Below are 23,184 nucleotides of genomic sequence, written 5' to 3' on the forward strand. Positions count from 1 at the left end.
TAAAACACTAGTCCTGAAGGTATCATCTCGGGGTTTTTGTTTTTTTAAAATAACTTTTTAAAGATTTTATTTATTTATCTTTAGAGGGGAAGTGAAGGAGAAAGGGAGAGAAACATCAATGTATGGTTGCCTCTCGTGTGTTCCCTGCTGGGAACTGGCCTGCAACCCAAACACGTGCCCTGACTGGGAATTGAACCGTGATCCTTTGGTCTGCTGGCCCGAGCTCAATCCACTGAGCTGCACCAGCCAGAGCTATCGTCTCGTTTTGAACAAGTATAACCACTGCTGTTTATTGTGAGAAGAAAAAGTCTTCACTTCTTAATTGTACTTTAATGAACTCTGGCATTTCTCTGACGTTTTAAAATATTTAGATCTACTGAAATCTCAAAATAGGTAATTCTTAACAAAAAGTTTTAGCACTAAACATCCTTTCTTGAAGGCTAAAACCTCAGGTTCAGTTTGTCAAGTTGCCAAGGCAACCATGACACTCCCACCTGCACATGGCATCACAGTGTCAAATGCAGTAAGAGGATGTTTCGAAGTTGAACGTACATTTTGCTTAGTCTGGTATTCTCAGCCAACCAAACAGGACATGAGGCCAGATGGTTCCCTGTCTGTGTGGCCTCCCACACAGCTTGGATCCACTTGAAGTTCCTATTTCATAGAATGAACTGTTATCACTTCCTTTAAACTTTTACACCCCTTATCGTGCATTCCAACAAATGCGTGCATGTGGTAAATATATATGAAGAGGCACCACACCACAGAGCCCAGATAGACATAACAAAGCTTGATAAGAACCATTTAATCTAGCAGTTCTCCAAGAAGTTCTGTGCCCATACCAATCTAGACACCAAATCCGTCCTTAAGACATACCTTGAGTTAAGGAGTTTTCCTCAGTCATTTATTCATTTTTTAACAAATAATCATACACTCCCTTTAAGACCATGGTAAGAATGATATAGTACGTTGTCTATCAATACCTCTTTTGAGTAAGCACAACTCCTTCTGAAGCTTTCCTGAGGCCCGACATGAGCAGGTCAGATTCTTTCATAACCTGACTAGCTTCACTACAACTTTCCTTGAAATATTTTGCAGAGGAACAAACAATTAAGTGGAGATTTTTTACTGGGTGCTTGGATTTCCTAATCCAGACTGGAAAATGGTCACATGGTTTTCCATAACCCCTCTCTTCACTGGCGTTCTAAAGACAGCTATCTCGTTTGCCTTCAGGACATGACTGTGAGGTTGAGAAGGATGCATTTCCATTTTCAAACAACAGCTTTACTGGTATATGGTTGATGTACAAGAAATGTGGGCATATTTAGTACGTGCAATTTCATGAGTTTGGAGATACGCATACACATGCAAATATGGATTTGCAAGTTCCTAGTGGAGATCCAGTTTTCCTGTTTCAGTAACAAAGTGATGAAAAGTATTTTAAGAAGCTTTGCCATCTTTGCAAATGATTCATTTATCTAAGTGCAAAAATGTAAAGTAAAAGAAATGTTATGGGCAGGCCCACATTAATTTTAAAAAGTTACTGAATAGGAGTCCCTCTTTTTAGTTTCTGTTGGTGAAAAAAGTGCTAATTGTGTGGAAGTACACAAGATGTATGATACACATTTAACTGCACAAAGTGCCCAGTACACTAATATAAAAAGCAGGAGGTTTGTCTACCAAACTATATGACACTGAGTCATTAAAACAGAAGCCACTTTAATTAGCAATTATGTCAGCACTCAAAGTTGTCCAGTTAAAATCTACTTCCATCCGAAAAAGAGAAATATACCCAAGGGAGATGCCAGGAGCTTGAGAATGGTACCCCAGTTCCTCACAACAAGGATAAAGTCCGCAGCCATGGCTGTGGGAAACTGAGTCACAGGGAACTACAGGAAGCTCGAAAAGGCCAAAGGAGAGAAGATGTGAGCTGGGTCATCAGAGGAGTGAAATGTGAGAAATGTGAGAAAAACGGAGAAATGTGAGAAAAACAGTTGTGAAAGGATCATGTGCACGAGGGAGAGATATCTGCATAGACGGCAGGGCCCAGATATAAATCCAAGTTCCCAATTAAAAAAAAAAAACAACTAAGACTAGAAATCTGAAACTTAAGGCCACACGCCTAGTCATGTGACAGTTAGACACCCCCTTCTCTGTTCATCACCTTTACTTTCTCTCTATGCTCATTGAGCAGAAGGTCAGTAAGAACCAACGTACTCTTTCCTCTCTTGGTTTAAATTTTATAGCTGATCTGAAGGGTCTGTGGGTCAGCGGAGATTACAGTGAGAAGAGCTTTTCGAAGCAGGGCTTGCAATAGATCTTGTCACTCTGTTCCCTGAAGATTCCCTGTGACAGCTGAGTCAGGCAGAAAGCACACACGAAGTGCTCGGGATGGAACTTGTGGCCCATGGCACTGATGCAGCGGCCGGCGATGGGCTGCCCACACACGTAGCAGAGCGTCCCTCGGCGGTGATGGTAATGGAGCTCACAGAAGGGTCGTCCATCCAGCTCAAAGAAGGAGCCGGCAGAGAAACTGCTGAAGCAGTCCTAGGGGTGGAGAGAAGATAAAGGGAAGGAATGCAGATGTCAAGAAGATAAAACCTCAGTAAAGTAAAACTTTCAGGCTAGAGATTCCTGCCAGTTACCTGCCAGCAGCAGGGATTCATGCGGGTCCTTGACAAACAGAGGAGAGAACGTGGCCCACTTGCAACACAGACAAGCAAATGCCCACAACAAATGCTCAAGTTCGTGTCTTCTTTTGGAAGCCCACACCAGGGCCTCATCCCAAGCTGTGAACCCTCTGAGCAGCTCTGCCTCTTGGAGAGGAGAACCCCTGACTTTCCCGAAATTCAAAAATAACTGAGTGTACAGACCCCACAAACAAAGCACTCTGGATGCCAGACATTGTCCATGGCTGACAGGTAGTTTTCCAACACTGGGCGGTTGCAGCCACCGCACTTGGGTGAGAACATGGCTAAGAAATCCTTTCGGCAGTATGGCTTCTTGTCCTTCTCGTGAAAGCCTGCAGGAAGAAAATCAAGGGTTCACTGTTGCACATTGAGACCTTAAGCCAATTCAGAGGTGTGGAACTCATCCAGACTCAGGGTCCTCATATTAAAATGGGGCTAGGAATAAATACCCACCTCAAAGGATTGTTATAAGAAATACATGGATAACACGGGTAAAGTGTTTCAGCATCGTGCCTGGTTCATAGGAAGCACCTGGCAGTGTTAAAGATTATTCCTCCTCGTTGCCTTAGTGTGAACTATTCTGTTGGCCTTGACATGGCCAGCCTCATCTTGGCATTCACTGATCAGCTAAAAGAAAAATCATCTTGTTGGAGAGGCATCTCTCCAGCCTGTATCTATCACTTCATCTTTTTCATTGACCTTATAGCATTTGCCATCATCTGAAATCACAACATTATCTGAAATGTCGATATCTGATACAGGGAAGGCAGTCCCAATGAGGGCCTGTCTTCCTTCCTTGGGGCATGAGCTTGGAGAGAAACAAGATTTTGTTGGTCTTGTCACAGTGTATTTCCAGTAGCTAAAATGGCACCTGGGGAAAAAACTGCCTAATATTTTAAAATAAACTACTATGAAATAATAATTTCCAAATGGGTGCCAGATCTAAATGTAATAATTCAAATCATGCAAATATTGAATTAAAAATGAATGGGTTTAACAGACAACTGTAATTGAATGACAATAAAATAATTTTTAAAAAATGATTGGGTTTTTCTTTAATCTGAGAATGACATGAGAACTGTCATAAAATGGTTCAAATTCCAAAAGGAAGTTAAAGATTAATAAATTTAGCTACACTAAAAATATTAATGACCTACCCACGACCAAAAACACCTTAAGCAAAGTCAAGAACAGGACAAACTGAGGAAAATATTTGCTAATTATACCTCAGAGAACTATAGTGAATATAAAGGTCCCTAAATAAATATATGGTTTCAGTTATTGTTTTATAAAATATATTCTTAAAAACTGAATCAAGTTGAAACAAATTAACTACATATCAATTGGTGATACGACCAAAGAGAGGCAATGATTCATTCTGGTGTCTTTAACGCATGGTATTTTGACTGTACAATCCTACTGGATGTATTCTAAAGACAAAAAGAATTACAAAGAAATCCTAATGGACCCTGACCTTGACCTCTCTGTGGGACCTGATAGTATTGGCTGAGTCCAAATATCGTAAGTGAACAGCTTTGTAAATATGAAAGCTCTGCCTGTGCCCACTACATGCTCAGTGGATCAGAGAGCAGCTCACCAAGAACATGATTTCTAGAAATCTACTTTGATGGTAGCAGGCAGATTTTTTTAAGGTGGTTGGAGGTTGGAAGAAGCAATGGCAACAGCCAGGGATTGGGACCCAAATCAGGTATCATGGTCTTTCCATGATGCCCCATCACTATTGGATATGCCTTGCCTTGTGCAACTGTGCTGTCCTGGAAAAGCAGATAGTTGAACAGATTCCTGAGGCCCACAAATCTAACAGTCTAAACTAATCATTTTATAAGCTGTCCTGTGTTCTCCTCCCTGAGACATAGGACAAGCTTACTTTACTTTTTTTTTTACTTTATCAAAGAACTTCTAGAGTTTGATCAGTACGACAGACTGTGGGAAGACCCAGTATCTAAGGAAAACAAACCAAAATACACGATTCTTTTTTGCTTTTCTGTGGCCCAGTATTTCTTAAATGTTCATGGGCATCCATCACCTGGAGAGTTTATCAAAATACAGATTACCGGCCGGGCCCCACCCCCAGAGTTTCTGGTTCAATAGGTCTGAGATGGGCCTGAGCATTTGCATTTTTGACAAGTCCTCGGGTGATGTAAATGACCTAAAATGAGCTTGCCCGTAAGTCAGTGTTACTTGAGAAAACTACAAGACGTGCCAACTGACCTAGGGATGACCTTTATCCAGGCATTTTGCAGGGTAGCTGGTCATAAGAATGACATAGCAGGGAAATAACAGTCTCTTTGAACTCGGGTGAGTCTCAGGAGAGGACTCAAAAGCAATCAAACCAAACGTGCTGTGATACCCCCGCAGTTGGTATCCAATAAATTGAGAAAGTTTCTGCACTTACTTTCCTGGAAGCTCTCTCTGGGGCCAATTACCTCTGGAGGAAGGATGAGAAACACTAACAATTAAAAGTGCCACCAAGAGAGGGGACGAGGCTCTTAGCCAGGGGGGAAATTAGGGAGCACCTGCATGGCCTGGATAATGAACAATTAAAAAGAAGGGCAGGCAACCAGGACCCAGTCCCGAAGGGAGGATGTTGAGGCCTAATGTGCTTAGAAACTTGAGCCTTGAAGTGGAATTCCCTGAAGTGGAACAGAAACGCAGATGAATTTGATTTCCCAGAAGGCTCAGGGGTTTAGCTGTCATCATGGAAGCTCTGTGTGTGACCATGCAACTTGGGTATGGCAAGATGCCACTTAACTAACGGACTACCTGTATGGCAGGAAACCCATTTACAGAAAGCGAAGGATAAAAAGAAAGATACTACCCAAGAGGAGCCTCTGATTAGTAAATGGCCTTTGGTATCAGTTGTCTAAATCCATATATCTTAGGTATGGCTCCATATTTATGTGAAGTTATAAATGACCCGGTCTGCCTCGTCTATTTAGAGGAGGCCCAGGACAAGAGCAGGGGTGCTTCCTGGTCATCCTATGGATAGGACAGTTTTCTTTTGTGTATAACTTATATGTCTTCTCGACATATGTCTGTACTCAGTTGTTCTGTTCTCAGGCAACTTCTGTGTCATAATTGTCCCTGGGCAGTGTTTATTTGCTGACTGCTCTACTCAACTAATCCTCAGACTTCCATGGCTACCAGTGAAGCACTAATTCACCACGACACGTTTCAATATACTTTATATGAAATCTAAATGAAAAAATACCGTGTAACAAAAGTGCAATCTAGAAAGGAAAGACCTAGTGATGTGGGAAGAGCATTAAACAAGCTTCAGTGAAGACGCAAATGACGGCAAAACACTTTGCTGGTGGAGGACATCAGCACTATTCCATCCAGGTCTATCTTCAAATAAAGTGTATCATGTTGGGGCCAAGGAAATAAAAAGATCCGGTGACAGGACAGGAAATTGAGTCTCTATCAAGAGGGAGTTGTGATGTTGTAGAAAAAAGACACAGGAAACTTGCAAAAATAAGACCGTAAATTAAATGCCAACTCTTTGAGTTTCCCATTATATGACTTTAAATAAACCACTTTTCCTCCCTGAGGTTCAGTGCCTTCATCTATAACTAGGTAAAATGTGGAATAAAATCAGTCCCACACAGTCATGGTAGGGATTAAACGAATGGTAGTTAGGAGTTTACATAATCACAGGCCTGGCATTAGGAGAGTCCATGTTGGTGAGAGCAAGACACGTGGGATTATTTTCACTTCCCCTTGAAACATCACTGACGTGACAGTTAAAGAATCACTGGAACTAGAAGGAGCCATAAGGAAAAGGAGAAAAAGAGAAGAGATGCCACAAATGAGATATTAAAATTTTTTCAAAAATTTAAAGTAGGTATAAGTGTGACAACTAGCTTGGCAAAAATACGAACACTGAAACCTACATCTCCAGAGAGAGGTGCCAATAAAACCCCAGCCATCTGGAGCTCCATCACATCAGAGGGGCTCAAGAACTGAATGCATAAAATACCCTTCAAGGCTGCAAACAGGATTGTTTGCGAGTTTGAAAACAGGATTGTTCTCACACCTCCTCACAGGAGCTGCGAGAAGATCAGATTCCCCACCCTACCGAAGATGCAGTGATTAATTCTGGGAATATCAAACCAGAGAGTCTCAATGATCAGGGAAGGGACACTGGGCACTGTGAGAGAAGAAGTTAAGCTTTCTACCGGAAAATGGGAATTAGATAAAAGCTGGCATTCTGAATGGCAGAACCTCAGCTTCCAATCGCTTTTGAAAACTCTCATAATGCTGGCAGAAAGAACGTCTTTGGGGTAGAACTGACTCAAGATTACTGACCTAAAATATTGGTATTTAGGAGCCGTCCAGAAAAATGGCCAGAGCATCCCACCTAAGTACCAACAGTTGAGTCTCCCAGTTCACGTGTTCTGCCTATATTCCAATCAGCATTTTAGTGTCTCATTCTTAAGTAGGAAATGGGCAAGCAAAGACCAGCAGCATTTTACAAAGAATAGTATAACAAGATATAAGGCATTGAGACATTATAGACATCAAATTCCGAATTAAGCTGCAAGACATCCCTCAAAGTAGATAGCCATGGACTATTATCACAATTCTTGAATTCCTCAGTCACATGGAGGACACAAAACAGGTAAAGAGAAAGAAAAATTGAGAGAGGGATTTCTTTGAAGAACACTGTGCTATGGGTGATCCACCACCCTGCTTCACCCCCAACAAGAGGGAGGAGGCATGGCTCTTGCTAATCTCAAATCAAGAGAGGATCGATTCCCAGTCAGGGCACATGTTTGGGTTGCAGGCCAGTTCCTGGCAGGGGACACACGATACATTGTGTGTCCCTGGCAGAGGCAACCATACATTGATATTTCTCTTCCTCTCTCCTTCCCTTCCCCTCTAAAGATAAATAAATAAAATCTTTAAAAAAAAGAGAGAGGAACTTCAACAGGACCACTCAGAGAGCTGGGTATATGTCCCCTGCCATTAGTGGGATACCACTGCTGGTATTTGGCTCATCCCTGGAAAAAGTCCATAGGTGAGAGTCTGGTTGAAGGGGCCTACGACAGTTGAAGACGGAGTCAATCCCACTGGCCGCAAGAGAAAGGCACAGGTTTCCTGTGATCCATATATGCAAATGTGAGTTAAAGAGATGATCTGGAACTGCTATAATCACTTCTAAGAAATCAGCAGGAGCAAACAATGTCAACCCTGCAATAAAGAATCAGTATGATAGGGGAGGTATTTAGAGGAACATACATAAACGATACATGGACAACAACTGAGAAGGGTGGAAATGGGAGGGAGGGGGGAATCACTGGGGGTGGGATGGGATGGGAGTAATAGACAGAAAACTGTACTTGAAAAATAATTAAATAAATTTTTTTAAAAAGAATCAGTATGAAATGGATCCTCAAAGAAATGTGCCAAGGGGAGAAGAACCAGCCAAGACACATGAAGGGGAATTAGGAGCTTGCAGCTGGGCCTGTACTAAATCCACAAAAGGATCCATGGAGAATAAAAGGCAGAGTTAAACATCTGCCAGGCCCACGCAGCACAAAGAAAATGTGTAACAGTACTAGACAAATTGGAATTCTCCTGCCCTTTAGTCTCATCTCTGTCCACCCCTGTTTCACCTCTGAAGGAATCAAATATCAAGAGCAGTAGGCTAAGCCAAAAAAGTCAAATTGAAAAGAAGAACTCTATGATTTCACTCATATGTGGAATATAAAACAAAAAGCAACAAAAGAATAAACAAGAAAAACAAACCATGACTCTGGTTCTATTTGGCTTGTTTGTTTGTTTTGCTGATTAGGTTCCACTTATGGGTGAGATTGGGGGAAAGACGGGGAAGGGTCATCAAGGAACGTGTACGAAGGACTCATGGACAAAGCCAAAAGGCAGTACGACTGAGGGTGGGAGGAGGGGGTGGGTGGGAAGGGGGAAAGTGGTGGCAGGAAAATGGAGACAACTCTACTTGAACAACAAGGAAAAAGAAAGAAAAGCAGACACAAAACCTCGTAGCCACAGACAACAGCATTGTGGTCACCAGAGGGAAAGGGTGGAGGGAGAGTAAAGGGGGTCGAATATGTGGTGATGGAGGAAGACTAGACTTTGGGTGGCGAGAACACAGTGCAATATACAGATGATGTATTCGTGTTATAGAATTGTGCACGTGAAATTTCTAAAATTTTATTAACAAATGTCACCCCAATATTAATAGATTAGCAATGGGGGTAAGTGTGGTAAATGTCAAAGGCAGGAAAGGACAGATGAGTGGCAGTAGCCTCCTGCAGCTTCAAGGCCCACCAGGGAAGAGTCACTACCACTTTCAATAAGTTGTAAGCTTTAGCTATTGCACAGACTGAATTACCTAAGGATTCGGTTTTATGTTTCGACTCGGTTTTCTATTTAGAACGGTTTATTAAGAGTAATCAGATGGAAAATGTCAAAACCTATATGGTATTACTCATATGTGGGATGTAAAACAGGAAGCAACAAAAGAACAACAAGAAAAACAAACAAAAAACCTCATAGACACAGGCAACAGCATTGTGGTCGCCAGAGGGAAGCGGTGGAGGGAGGGTGAAGGGGCTCGGATATGCGGTGACAGAAGGAGACTGCAACTGGTGGTGAGCACACACAAAGTGTTATACAGATCACGCGTTACAGAATCGTCGACTCAAAACTTATGTAATTTTATTACATAATAAATTTAATTTAAACATTTTAAAAGAAAATAAAAGAGTAATCAGAAGAGACATGGGGCGGCCCGAGTTTTATTTAGGAGAGAGGAGAAAACGTTCCCCATCGAGTTCATTGCAAAAGGACAGCAAAAAGCAAAATACAGAAGCTTTCTGATTCAAGGCATGAGTCATATTTGTTCAAAACAAACATAAAAAGAAGTCGGGAAAAAATCAAGATGATTCCGAAAACAGAAGGGGAAAAACATGCAAAGAGAGAAAAACAGATCACACAGGAAGCATTAGGAATAGGAACAAAATCTTAATAAAAACTTCTCAACCACAGAAGCTGGAAGACAGCAAAGCAAAATCTTCAAAAATATGAGGGCATACAACTTCCACCTCGAACTGTCTGCCCAGGCAATTTAAAGTAGACAACAGAACAAATATATTTTCAGACATTCAAGGTCTTAACAGTTTTACTTCCTATCCTGTTTTCGGGGGCCATTAAAGGATGCGCCCCACCAAAATACAGACAGTAACATGTATTAAGAGGCTTGAGATCCAGGAAATGAAGGACCCAAAGAGGAAAATAGTAAAAGGAATTCCCAAAATAATGACCTGGAATAACTGTTTCTCAGTTGGCCTGAGGAGCAACCATTTCAGCCTAGAGCAGGAATATGGAGGTTGCCGAGACAGTCTACGAGGAAGAACAAACGAAACTTGACCTATCACCACATGTGGCTGACCATTTTGAAAAGGATTTCACAATTCTGTCTGAAATATTAGTGATAAGTACAATAAAAATTAAGTTAATGAAAAAAGGATCCAAATATTACCTTCAGGATGAAATAAATTTATAGAAAAAGGTTACCATGATAATAATAATTATTATTATTATGTCTCCAGGTGCCAGGCACTGTTACAAACATTATACTTGTGTTGTCTCATAAAATCCTCATAAGCACCCTGTAAGGTAAGCATCACTCTTAGGCCCATTTTGCTGAGGAGGAAAGTGAGATACGGAAAGGTCAAACGACTTGAATGAGATCAGAGAGGCAATAAATACCACAGCCCAGATCTGAACCAGGCGGTCTGACTCCCAAGTCCACGCTCTGCCATCCTCACGGTCCACCGCCTGGCCCAAATGGGAGCGACATGTACGTGATCATCCACGTGTACACACTGAACACTGATCTGACCTGCAACCACCACCTAACTACATATTGAGAAAGCGAGGGAAATATGTTGGGGGTAAGATGGGATAGGAATAACATTTCTAAATCTTCTTCTCTGGTAGAAAGTGAATTCATAATGATTCAAATTTGGGGGGTCAATTTTGGTAATATATCATTTAAAACACATCAGTAAATAACAAAAGAGAAAGCTAAAAAATTTTAAGACAGAAGCAGATTTGGGGTGGAGAAGGAGGAGCAGGGGACTCTCCATTTTCAATATTACCCTTGGAGTAATGTCTGACTTTTAAAACTGTGCATTCATATTTCTTGGATTACAATAATTCAATTTAAACAAAATCCTTCAATGTTGGGGGAGAGGTAGGGAAGGATGGCATCTAGTACTAAGATGGGCACTTGGGTGGTAGTAGCAGAAACCCAGGGCAGGGCAGGAAAGGCAGGTCAAGGAGCCCCGGCCGTACCTTCCGCACCGAACACCTCTCCACAGTGAGAGCAGAAGAAGTGCTCTGGGTGCCAGGTCTGGTCCATCGCCGTCAGCACTCTCTGGAGAAGGAGCACAGGGAGAGATGCTAGAATGCCGCAGCGCTGTGACCCAGGACCCTGGCTCCACCTGAGTGAGTAACAACCACAGGAAAGCAGGGGGGAGGGGGTCGACTCACGTCCAGGATGGGAGCCGCACAGTAAGCACAGCGTGGAGAGAACAGGTGGTGGTAGTCCTTGGGGCAGTAGGCCAAGCCACTGCGCTCGAAGAAGGGCCTGGAGCCAATCTCCTCTTTGCAGTGACTGCAGATGAAGTGCTCTGGATGCCACGCTTGCCCTAGAGCGTGGATCACCTGGCAGATGGAACAAAGCCTGGCGTGAGAGCCCAACAGGGCGCTCTAGGGCCTGCAGGATGCACGTCGGTGGTGGGCACTCTTCACACCGTATTCCACATAAATGACACCCCCTGGAGCTACACAACACTGAGGCCTAGACCTAGGTCCTACCTACGTGGTCTGTTCTCCATGCTCTAGGGGGAGAAAAAGGGTGCCTGCTTTCTTGACTGCTCATGCTGATAAAAGCCTGTAAATGCTTGTTACCACTGTGCTGCCCCAGACAGTGGAAGCAGGAAAATAGAGCACAGTAGTGAAAGACAACAGATAACTACAGCCTCGGCATGGAAGGGATCCCTGGAAGAAGAAAAGGCAAGAGGACAGTTTTTATTCCTCTGGTATGAACGCCTTATCTCACGCCTCATGCGGAGTCAGGTCTCAAAGCCCTGTTATGCTTTCGGTGCAGAATGATGCAGAGCAGCAGTCACAGGCTATGATCCGGAGCTGAGTGCAGCTGAAAATCATATGCAATCAATTTAAACTAGGAGCAAAGGCAGCACAGAACAAAGAGCAAGGGCTTAAACTCAGGAGTTCGACTCTCCTGGGTTCAAATCCTAGCTTAACCTCTCACTGGGCCTTGGACCTGTCGGTTAACTTCCCCTAAGCCCTCAGTTTCCTCATCTTTACAAAGGGACCAATAACAGAGTCTCCCTTCAGGACTAATGTGACCACTGAACAAAGAACACTGGTAAAGCACTTAGCTCAGTGCCCTGACTACAGTAAGTGGTCAGTAATTGTTAACTATTATTAGATTGTCTTAGAATGTAGGAGAAAGAGCAGTCCTTGGTGGGACAGAGGCAGACACACCCAGAGACACCGATGGCTGCTGTAGGACCATTATCTGGCGCACCCCACCTTTCCGGCGATCGGCTTCTGGCAGGAAGCACAGTGGCCCTTGGGCACGGTGGCAATCCCAAGGTCCTGCAGTTCCTGCTCCAAACCCCCCAGCATCGAGTCCAGGGAGGCCTTGTCATCCTGCTTTTCTGTCAAGAGCTTCTTGCTGGCCTCTGCTTTCACTGCAACCTGGTAGCGAAGAGAGAACCATGAAGAGAGTCAGCCTCGTGGGCGTTTATCCATGAACTGGAAGCCTCTTCTTCAGGACCCTGTAAGCTCACCTCTCCTGACTACCCCGTTAGTCTTTCCTGAACCTTCCTCCAAGGTGTGGAAGGGTACAACAGTGTAGCACCAGTACAAACACCTTTGTCTCTTTTTCAACCCAAATTCCTCAAGCCAAATAAAATCTGATTTATCCTCCTCCATTTGTAAATCGTTTTCTGACCAGAGGAAACTGAGTGGATTAAGATAATACTTTTTCTGGTTCTTGTAACGACCACAGGTAATAATCTTCTTGCTATTCATTTATTCTGCAGCATTTATTGAGTACCTAGCTTGTGCCAGTACCTGCTCTAGGCTCTTGGGAGAGATAGTGTATGAGAGCAGCCAAGTGTCTGCCTTCATGAAGTTTATATTCCCTGGGTAATAGACAATAAATGGTTAAACGAAATAAATATGTGACGCAAAATTTCAGATAGAAATAAGATATAAGTTATACACATCAAGATAAAAGTGACAGGGTGGGATGGTGCGGGAGAATTGATTAAAATGAGGATGTTTGGAGAAGGACTTCTAAGGATGTGATATTTGAGTGACGTACTTAGGGACCCAGAAATGTTGATGTCTGTGAGGAAAACATTCCGGAGGGAGGGGAGGCCCAGAGGAAGGAAATAATTTGGTAACCAGAAAAACGGTAAGAAAGAGAAGAGGGAGTGAGACTGAGTGGGGCAAAAGACAGTGGGGATGTGAGGCAAAGATCACAACGATCACATTTCACCCTCATGGCCAAAGCCTGGGTTTTATTCCGAGGGTGACAGAGCCGTTGAAGGCTTTCAAGCACGAGAGTGAAAGAATCTGGTTCATAAGATCCCTGTGGTCGCCGAGTGAGGAACCAAGTGCAGAGGAAACTTAGAGGCACCAGTCAGATGGGAGTCTGTTATTATGGCTCAAACCAGAAATGACTGGGACCAGTGTCAGCAGAGAAAGTGGTGAGAAGTTGTCAGATAAGACTTGCTGATGGATGGTAGTTATGAAAGCAAAGTTCCAAAATAAGTATTATAAAACATTCAAAGAAAAAGCCTCAGACTACAGAAAAGATCCCCAATTTATCCTTCATCAGCTCAAGTCCTGATTTCGTCTCTCTCAACTCCTGTCTAACTGGGCCATTGCTACCCTCTGTCTAATATTTCCCCATCAGAAAACTACAATGGCTGTCCAGTGCGTCCAGCATCAAATCTGCACACATCACACAGACTTCCAGAGTCTCCCCATCCACTGCCCTCACTTTACCTCTCCAATCTCATCTTTTATCGCTCAGCAAAAAGCCTCCACTGTCTAAGTCCAGCTAGGTTCCCAGCAGTCTCTTGAATGGGATCCACCACAGTCTGACTTCAGGCCTCCCCTTATCCTATTTTTACTGCCAGGAAAAACCTCACAGTATCTCACTAATCCAAAGTGCTCATTTCCCTTCAAGGAACTTTTATCACCTGACAGATTTCCTTCCTCTTCCCTTATATGATGTTAGTTAATGTTGAAAAGATTAGTGTTCAAAAGGTTAATGTCTAAAAGGCCTAAAGGTCTAAAAGGTGACCAATATTAAGTATGAAAAATAACCAACTAAAAACACAATAATATATCTATATTCACATCTGCATTTATATCTATTTATATTTGCTTCTTTATTCCAGAATACTTGCAAATCGCTATGGAAGAAACAGGAAATGCTGACTACCTCCAGGGACAAGACTGAACAGCTAGGAACAGAGCTGGTAAGAAAACAGTTCACTGCAAACTTTTGTCCTTCTGATTTTTTGTACCATGTGACTGTGTGGCCTATTGAAAACATAAACAGCCCTGGTTGGTGTGGCTCAGTGGATTGAGTGCCAGCTTGTGAACTCAAATGTCAGGGCACATGTCTGGCTTGCAGGCCAGGTCCCCAGTTGGGGGCACGTAAGAAGCAACTGATTGATGTTTCTCTCCCTCTCTTCCTCTCTCTAAAAATTGACTAGTTAGTTAAAAAAAAAACGGATACGTTAAAATGTAAATAAAGCGAGGTACATGTTAAATCAATCAGAAAACACCACACAATTAAACCTAATGTAGATTTTTTCTAGTGTTCCCAGATATACAGCACAATGAAGCATACACTCAGCTTTATTGTAGACATTAAAGAAAACTTGTTTCTGACGTTTATTCACTTGTCCCTCTACTACGTCTGTTTTACTCACAGTGTGTCGGGAACTCTGCTGGGTGTCAGGAGTCCAACGCTGAGCCCCAAAGGTAAGGTGCTTACCCTCACGGATCACACGCATTTTATACACTGCCTTGAAATCATCTCCTAGTCACTTCGTGTGTGTGTGTATCAAATCCTCCAACCAATTTAGAATGGTTGTATTGTCTACCTTAAGAATTCTAGATGCTATTTCCCTTGATAAATTCTTAAGCCCATTTATCCTACTTCCATTCCCCACCAGGCCACGCGAGCTCGCCACTCCTGCTCTGGAGGCTGGAAAGAGAAGGGTTTTATCTCAGCGTGGTGCGTAGGACTTCTCACGCTTCCTATGGTGAAAGCCACACTCGATCTCCCTTGCTCTGCCCCAGCTTGTCCACGGTGCTCCTCTGTCCTGCTCAGGCAGGTCCCCGTAACAGTCCTGCCACATTTCACCTGCCATTGGAGGCCAATGCCCTCCGCGCTCACTCCAACTAGAAGAACCACCGCTCTCATCTCTTTTTGTCCAAACCCTTCCCCTTCTTCAGAGTCTATCCCACACCGGTCCCCGGCTCTGATGAAATCTCCCTGACCTTCTACACTCCTGATGTTCGCTCCACATATTTTGATAAACCACCTTGTCTTTCATTCTACAAATGTTACAGCAGCTTATGCCTCATTTTATGTACCAAGCACACTCCAAGCTCCTGGAGATCAGTGCCTGGATCATAATATCCTCTGTGTCCAGATAATACCTATCGCAAAGCTGAATTCATCCACCAAATTAAATGTAGTCTGGGAAAAGAAATGACAACTGGGAAGTGTCCCTCCAGGGGGCACGCAGAGGCGAGTTCCAAAGACATAAACCGGAAGGCTTTGCCCCAGGGCCTATGCTCACCGTGGCCTGCATTTCACACAGGTGGGCCATGAGTTCATCCAGCTGAGTGGCTGCTGATGTTTTAGAAGGTGTCGGTGATTCCTTGGGTTCTTCGACGTCACTACAGGAAGTAAACAAAAAAATCACACCAACACATCAAAACTCAAAAAATGTTAAGGCACACATAAAATACCGGAAAATGCAATTTTAACTATTAAACACTTAGCTGTCAGTAAAACTAAAGACAGATGATATTTTAAAGTATAGGTACTAGGCCAAAAATGCATCTCCATGTCTCCCTCTGTTCATCTCCCAAACTGACTATTATTCTCAAGTGCATGAAGAAAAGCACTGGGCATGTACCTGGCAGGCCATTCGGACCCAACAGCCAGGTGCAAAGCGGGCTCTGCAAAGTGTTTTGAGACTGTGGCTCAAATGTGTGTGTGTGTGTGTGTGTGTGTGTGTGTGTGTGCGTGTGCGTGTATTTTAGTAGCATTCTTTTTCAGTTTTAAAGTATTCGATCTTCTCTCAGTTATTATCAGGCGAGAGACAAAAAAGTAAATGAGAACATAGAACAGGCATCCATCCAATAGATTGAGGTGCATGGACCACATTTGGCCATGTCCATTCATACGGTCTGCAGCTGTTTTCCTACAGAGTTAAACCACTGTGACAGAGAGACACCTTATGGGCCACAAAGCAAACATAGTCACTATTTGTCCTTTGCAGAAAAAGTGTGCCGGCCCACGATAGCATTTAGATAATGTACATGATGTTGATTTTAGACCTACATAATTATGAATCAATTATTAATAAATAAAATTTGGGACCCAAGACACAGAATACAGATTCTATTCAAATACTTGCACAATTGTGTGTGTGTGTGAGAGAGAGAGAGAGAGAGAGAGAAAGAAGAGGAGAGGAGAGGAAAGAAAGAAGCATAAGTAAAAATAGTGGAAGTGTGTCTAAAAATACCACAGCTGGGTAGTGTTTATACTAGTCATACAAGGATGTTCAGCATTATCAAATGGATTAATATAACACATTATAGCAATGCATAAACACATTGATAGGTGCTGAAAAGCAGCTGAAAAACAAGTTCAAACACCATTCCTGTTACTGAAGATAGATGTTTTTCCACACCCTTATGTACATCCTTATCTGTCCTTTGCAACCATAATAGCTAACATTTATTGCTTACACTGAGCCAGGCCCTCTGTAAAGGGTTTTTAAATCCTTTAAAGGGTCTTTAAATCCTTATAACAACCTTAGGAGTCAGGTACTGTCACTCCCAGGGGAAAAAAAAACTGGGGCTCCGGGAAGGTAAGATTTTGCTGTACGTGAGTAACAGAGTTTGGGCCTGCAGACTCTAAAGCGTACGTTCTTCCTCACCACAGTAAACGACCTTCCAAATGATGTTTAAAGTCTATGTAGTTTTCAAAGGTACAATGTGCCATGACGTACTAAACCAATCATTTATTGTTGGACACCCAGATTAGGCTTGGTTTTTGCTGATCAGTACTGCAAAATAAATATTTGTACCCATATTTGATTATTTCCATAGAGTAAATTTTGAGAAGTGGAAAAACTGGATCATGAGGGCAACTGACTCAAGTAATGTTTGTAACCAACATTAATCAAGGGAGTTCAGCAAATCGCCCACCAAACCGACTCTCTCTCTCTCTCTCTCTCTCTCTCTCTCTCATACACACACAGCGAAATACTCAGTCTTTCACTAAATGCATTTTCTACAATGAAAACATATATTTACTACTTTACTTCTTTTTATGTATTGACCAACCAAGAAAAAAAGCAGAAGGAGAATGTATCTCTTTTTCTTTTAAGAAAAGCAAGGCCTTTCCTTGGGTGCCTGTGGCACCACTGACCCACTCGTGTTTGAGAATTTAACAACGAGGAAAACGCAGGAGAAAGGTGGATCTTCTCCTCTTAGGATGAAAGTCCTTGTCTTTTAGGTACCACATGGTCTCCGAGAAAACATACAATGTTTTTTTTTTTTTTTTGAAATCTAGGAACAAACAGGGTCAGGTATACAAGTGACTGATTCAGTCCTTGGAGGTTTCCAAGAAGAGTGTGGAGGAGGTGACCCTCGCAGCTCTTTCCAGACATAATCCCTCAGTAATTGCTGCCACAGGGCATTGTCTTGGAGGCACAAAGGGCAGCTGGACTGTGAACACTTTCTGCTACCCTGTGCCCCAGGGGAGGGTGAATGCAGTTTCCTAACACAGGTTTGTATAATCCTAAGAAACCTGTCCATCTCACAGCTGGGGCATACGTGTGTTTATTCAAGGAATTCTCACTGGTTATTAACTTAACTCCTAGGGCACTGTGTAAAAAGAAGTAAATCATCATCATGATAACTTATTAGTAATCGAGTCAACGATATAACATTCTATGTAAGAAATGGGCTGGTGATTACATCATTATAGCCACCCTGGCTCTGTCTCCTGACTTCTTGAAAGTCATAAGGGTGATTTGCTCTGCCACCAGTAACGACTCACTGCGCTTCTCAGACATTTTAATAACATAAATCACAAGTGATGTGTTCAAAAGAATCCAGACCTGTCGAGTAAGAGGCTTTACTGTGCTGGGTTACCCCGCTTCCCCTTGCTCTGCAATATTTTTATGAATTGTTTCTCCCTCTTCATACCAAAATTAGTTTTGCACAGGCAAAATATATATTTCTAAATTATTGGTCACAGTGCTTCTCATATATCGCTACATTAGAACTATTATTCCATTGTTATATTCACAACTGGTGTTGAATATGCTTTCAAGGTCCAAAGCAATGCTTTGTGTAAGCAAATCAGAGGAAATGGTGAACACAGACGGCAAGAATCTGGTTTCTGAGTCCTGTGTTCTATCTGGACTGGACAGCCTGTCTGCTCTGAATTATACCAGCCTTGGGGATTTGTATCATTCTATTATGTATTTACTAGGTCACCTGGATTTGGTCTCACTCTCCTTATGGGAGAGTGAGATACATTCTGATACACAGAATGTATCATTCAGTAATGGGAAGTGTGTCAGTTGAGATGCATTCAGAAAAAATACAAGCATTGTGAGTAAACAAAAGGCATTTAATCCAGAAATATGATTACACAGGAGATGGGAGAGCTAAAAAGCAAACAGAGGACACTGAGGGAACTCAGAGATTAGCCACAGCCCTGTCATTAGGCTGAAGGCACAAGGCCAGAGGCAAAGTGACCAGAGGCCAGGGGACCAGGTCAACAGGCATAAACTGGAACCATATCAAACCTGTTTTGCTTCAGCTGAAGCCATAAAGGAGCTATAACCGCAGATGGAGACTGTGAAGCGAGAGAGAGATTGGGGGAGAAATGCCTAAAATCTCCTTGCCTTTCACCTTCCAGTCTCTCTACAGTGTCTCCCATTGGTTGAAGCCAGCAAGAGACTACTGCCCCTGCAGCCTGGAAAACCCCATCCACAAGGGTCAGCTCCCCTGGAATACAGAGCAGAGCAAGGGAGGAGGAAGGAATAGGCCTGATGGGAGACCTCTCAGTGACGGAGGCGGTGGAGAGGATGCTGATGAGTTAGTGCTGATGCACCGTCAATTCACCGCAGTGCTGACAGACAGGAAATGGCTGCTGGTTGGGCTGGTTTCCATGTTATATGTTCATACGTTCATTAGCATTTCTGTTAAAGTCTTGGCGTCCTGGACTTAAAAAGCCAAATATTTACTACGAGCCTATTGCGTGCTGAGCACTGTTTTGCTACTGTTGTTTTGCTTTGTTTGCTTTTTCTCACAAGAGGGTGAACTGGGAGGTGTAGGGGGCATGCCCACCCGGCAACTTTCTGGAACTGGAATAAACTGGCAATTGTAATAATAAATTGGCCTCCCTCCTATCAAAGTAGAAAGTGGGAAGTTGTCCAAAGGCTCTTTGATGGCCTAGGTTCCTTCCTTATTTTGGCATCGTATGTGCACTATCGGCTGCACTTATGAAACCAAATAAAATGCCGTGTAGTGCCCTTCACCAAGCATGAGCCTTCACCAGCTACATTTTAAGTCTTTTATGTTGTGTCCCAGAATATTGTCTGATTTTTTTTAATTGCAAGCAATAACTGAGGAGAGAGCAAAGAAAGAGGCCTTTTTCTTTCTTTCAGATTATTGATTCTGCTTTGGCCAGTAGACATTATTTAGTAAATGAATCTGTTTCAATCTGTAACTTTGGTTGAAAGGTAATCCCTCTATCCACTAAATACATTTGAGCAAACATGGAAAGAAGAAGTCTACATTCATTAGCCGAAGAGACCCACTAGCTCTGACTTTGTGAACATCTTGCTGAAATTTCACATGGTGTTTTCTCTTTTGTGACCTGGAACACCTGTGATGATTCACACTATCCACACTTTTCCAGGTGGTGAAGGGAACAGCAGAGCTTGTTAGCTGGGATGCCCATCCAGAAGGCCCCTGGAGAAATTGCCCCATCAGCCTGGCAGAATTCCACCTCTGCTCAAAGACTATAGAGAGGAGAGGAGGGTAGCAGGAGTTCCAGGCAAATTATTGTCCAAACACAGGCTGGTAACAATTATTTAATGACTTTATTTTTTCAAGTATTTAATAATAAAAAAAATACCTGTATGCATTGGGCTTCTTGATCTCAGTAGTGTACACGAGTTGTGCCTAAGACAGAGAGATGGAGAATGAATTTGTTAGTAGAATGTTGGTGCTTATCTACACCCAGAATTAGAGAACGCTTTCAGCTTCTGAAGGGGGCTGCTCACTAGCGTATCTCTGAGATATCCTTTTACAAGGCAGAGGAATACCAGCCATCGCACAGAGAAAGGCCAAGTTCTAAGCAGAGTAGCTGCCCTGGGGACAGAGAGTGGCCCTCTCCCTGCCCTAAAAACACTGAAACAGAGAAGTACTCAGATAGAAAGCATAAAACATAGGAAATGAGTTGGAGCAAAGCCCTTTTATAGGGGAAGACCATAACACAATTAAATTTAACATACCAAAAGAAACAATATGTGACTGTAAAGGGTAGCTGGCTAGCAACTCACTTCTTTGTCGAACGAATATTTATTGAGTATCTGTGTCATGTGTCAGGGCTAGAGATTTAGCAGTCAAAAACAAAACAATAAAAAACAACTGAATAGTCTACCCTGGATCATACACTGTGAGAAATAGATAATAAGCAATTTAATATGTAAAAACTAAATTGACTAATGTGTACAATTAACCAGGAGAGGGAGATAGGAAATGCAGAAGAAATGGCAATTATTAAATATATTGGTCACCATGAAAAAGAAATCTTACCATTTACGACACTGTGGATGGACCTAGAGGGTATAAGTCAGCCAGAGAAAGACAAATACCGTATGATTTCACTTACATGTGGAATCAAAAGAGTCCACAGATGAACAAACAATATACCAACAGACTCGTGGCTAGAGAACAGACCAATGGTTGCCAGAACGGAGGGGGATTAGGAGGGTGAGGGAAAAAGATCGAGAAGTGTAGATTGGTAGTTACAAAACAGTCATGAGGATGTAAAGTACAACATGGTTATATAATCAATAATATTCTAATAACTACGTATGGTGTCAGGTGGGTACTGGAAATATCAGGGGGACCACTTCGTAAAGTATATGATTGTCTAACTACTATGCTGTACACCCGAAACTAATACAAAATAATATTGTGTATAAACTGTCCTTAAAATTTTTTTTTAATTTTAAAAACGTAAAAAAAAAGAAAAAGAAAAAGAAGTACGAATGGACAGTTACAAAACAGTAATGGTGATGTAAGGTACAGCATGGGGAATACGGTCGATACTACTGTAATAACTATGTATGGTGCCCGGGGTTGGGGGCGTGGGGTGGGGGGCAGTTCCAGACTTACTGAGAACACTTCACAATTTATATAATTGTCTAGCCACTATGCTGTACACACGGAACCAATATAATATTAAATGTCAACTGCAATTGAAAAAAATTAAATATAAATACATAAATAAACCAGCAAACAATCCAGAGAAGGACTCACTGAAAGGGGGACTCTCGAGCAAGGGCTGATAGGTGGAGGTGAGGAAAGTTTGCGGGTATCAGGAGTAACTTGGTTCGGGCAGAAGGAACAGCAGGGAGAGAGCACCCTGGGGCATCTGGGAACAGAAAGGAGGCCAGAGTGGCCTGAGCCGAGTGAACCAGGGAGACAGGGGAGAAGAGTAACAGGGGCCAGATCACACAGGTAGAGGGACTGGGTAATTTATTGTTCAAACCAGAATACTTTTGAGAGTGAAAAAGGCTATGAAAAATAATGTATAATTTTATTTTATTTTTTATTGTTCAGTTTCAACTGTCCCCATTTCCCCCCCATTGCTCTCCCTCGCCCTTCCCCGACCCTGCTTTCTCAGTCAGTCCCCACCCTGCGGTCTATTGCCGTGGGGCCTTTACACGTGCTCTTTGCCTAGACCCTTTCCCTTCCTTCCCATTATCCCTCTCCCCTTCCCCTCTGGTCACTGTCAATTTGTTCCTTATTTCTATGTCCCTCGTTCTATTTTGCTCATTAATTTTAAAAACATGTATTTATTGATAAAAAATTTGGTTTCATCATATTGGACAAACTACAAAATAATTATTCAAAACTTATTTTCAGAGTAAAATTTTCTAGAATATTTTTGAATGACACATACCTGTGAACATTTCAGCAAAATTTTTTTTCTTAAAATACCTATTCTATTGATTACTTGAACATTTAAGAATAGCACCAGTAAATTATTATTCTTGATATAGATCGGTTTACATACCTTAATTGGTTACTTAGCCATTGTTGTTTCTAATATTGTGATGTAGAATTTTTTCTCAAAAATGTTTTAATATGATCTTAAATTTGTTTAAGATGATCTTAAGATTTGTTTTTGGGGGGGGTGTTTTTTTTTTAAAGATTTTATTTATTTATCTTTAGAGGGGAAGGGAAGGAGAGACGGAGAGAAATATCAATGTATGGTTGCCTCTCGTGAGTCCCCTGCTGGGAACTGGCCTGCAACCCAGGCATGTGCCCTGACTGGGAATCGAACCGCAATCATGTGGTCCGCAGGCCCGCGCTCAGTCCACTGAGCTACACCAGCCAGGGCGATTTGTTGTTATATATATTTTTCAATTGCAGTCTTCTACAAAGCTGCATTTTCTGGTTAATATATTTGAAATTGTTGACACTTTTAATTGATAGATATTTCTCTGTAGACCATACGTCTTTAGTTAGGAAAGCCTTCTCTCTCTAGATGCTGATGAGCCTATAAGTCCAGACGAAATCCTGCTAAATGGAGGATAGTCTCAATTCTATTTCTTACATCAAAACGTATAAATATTTCAGCCCCCAAATTTTCACAGGTGCTGCATTCCCACCCCCATTCAAAGCACCTTTCTTCAATAATATTTTTATAAGACAGACCTCTTGAATTGTCCCTATGTGTGGTCCTTTTGAACATGTCATCAAATGTAGATACTGCAAAATCACAGGCCTTCGCAATTTCATCCCATTCTGGTGGAGAAGATAAATTTATCCGATTAAAATGAGCAGCTCTGTCAAAATCAAGATTCTTCTAAAGCCCAATTTTCAAATT

The 23,184-nt window shown here is 42.3% G+C and overlaps 1 protein-coding gene across 2 annotated transcripts in view; it reads right to left on the reverse strand.

The window, feature by feature from the left end:
• Positions 1-753: 753 nt before the first annotated feature.
• Positions 754-23,184, reverse strand: part of LPXN (leupaxin) — a 32,495-nt gene continuing 10,064 nt past the window's right edge. The window contains exons 3-9 of one of the 2 annotated variants that reach the window (XM_037060440.1): positions 20,197-20,243; positions 15,605-15,704; positions 12,300-12,467; positions 11,232-11,405; positions 11,034-11,115; positions 2,874-3,022; positions 770-2,547 (exon numbers count right to left, since the gene is read on the reverse strand). In XM_037060440.1, the coding sequence (XP_036916335.1) occupies positions 2,278-2,547; positions 2,874-3,022; positions 11,034-11,115; positions 11,232-11,405; positions 12,300-12,467; positions 15,605-15,704; positions 20,197-20,243 (990 nt within the window). In that variant the 3' untranslated portion in view covers positions 770-2,277. Of the gene's footprint in view, positions 2,548-2,873; positions 3,023-11,033; positions 11,116-11,231; positions 11,406-12,299; positions 12,468-15,604; positions 15,705-20,196; positions 20,244-23,184 lie in introns of both variants that reach the window. The other variant, XM_037060441.1, reaches the window with a different exon arrangement.

Source organism: Sturnira hondurensis, unplaced genomic scaffold, assembly GCF_014824575.4.
Source record: "Sturnira hondurensis isolate 20B ecotype Veracruz unplaced genomic scaffold, ASM1482457v3 Scaffold0011880, whole genome shotgun sequence".
NCBI classification, from domain to species: domain Eukaryota; kingdom Metazoa; phylum Chordata; class Mammalia; order Chiroptera; family Phyllostomidae; genus Sturnira; species Sturnira hondurensis.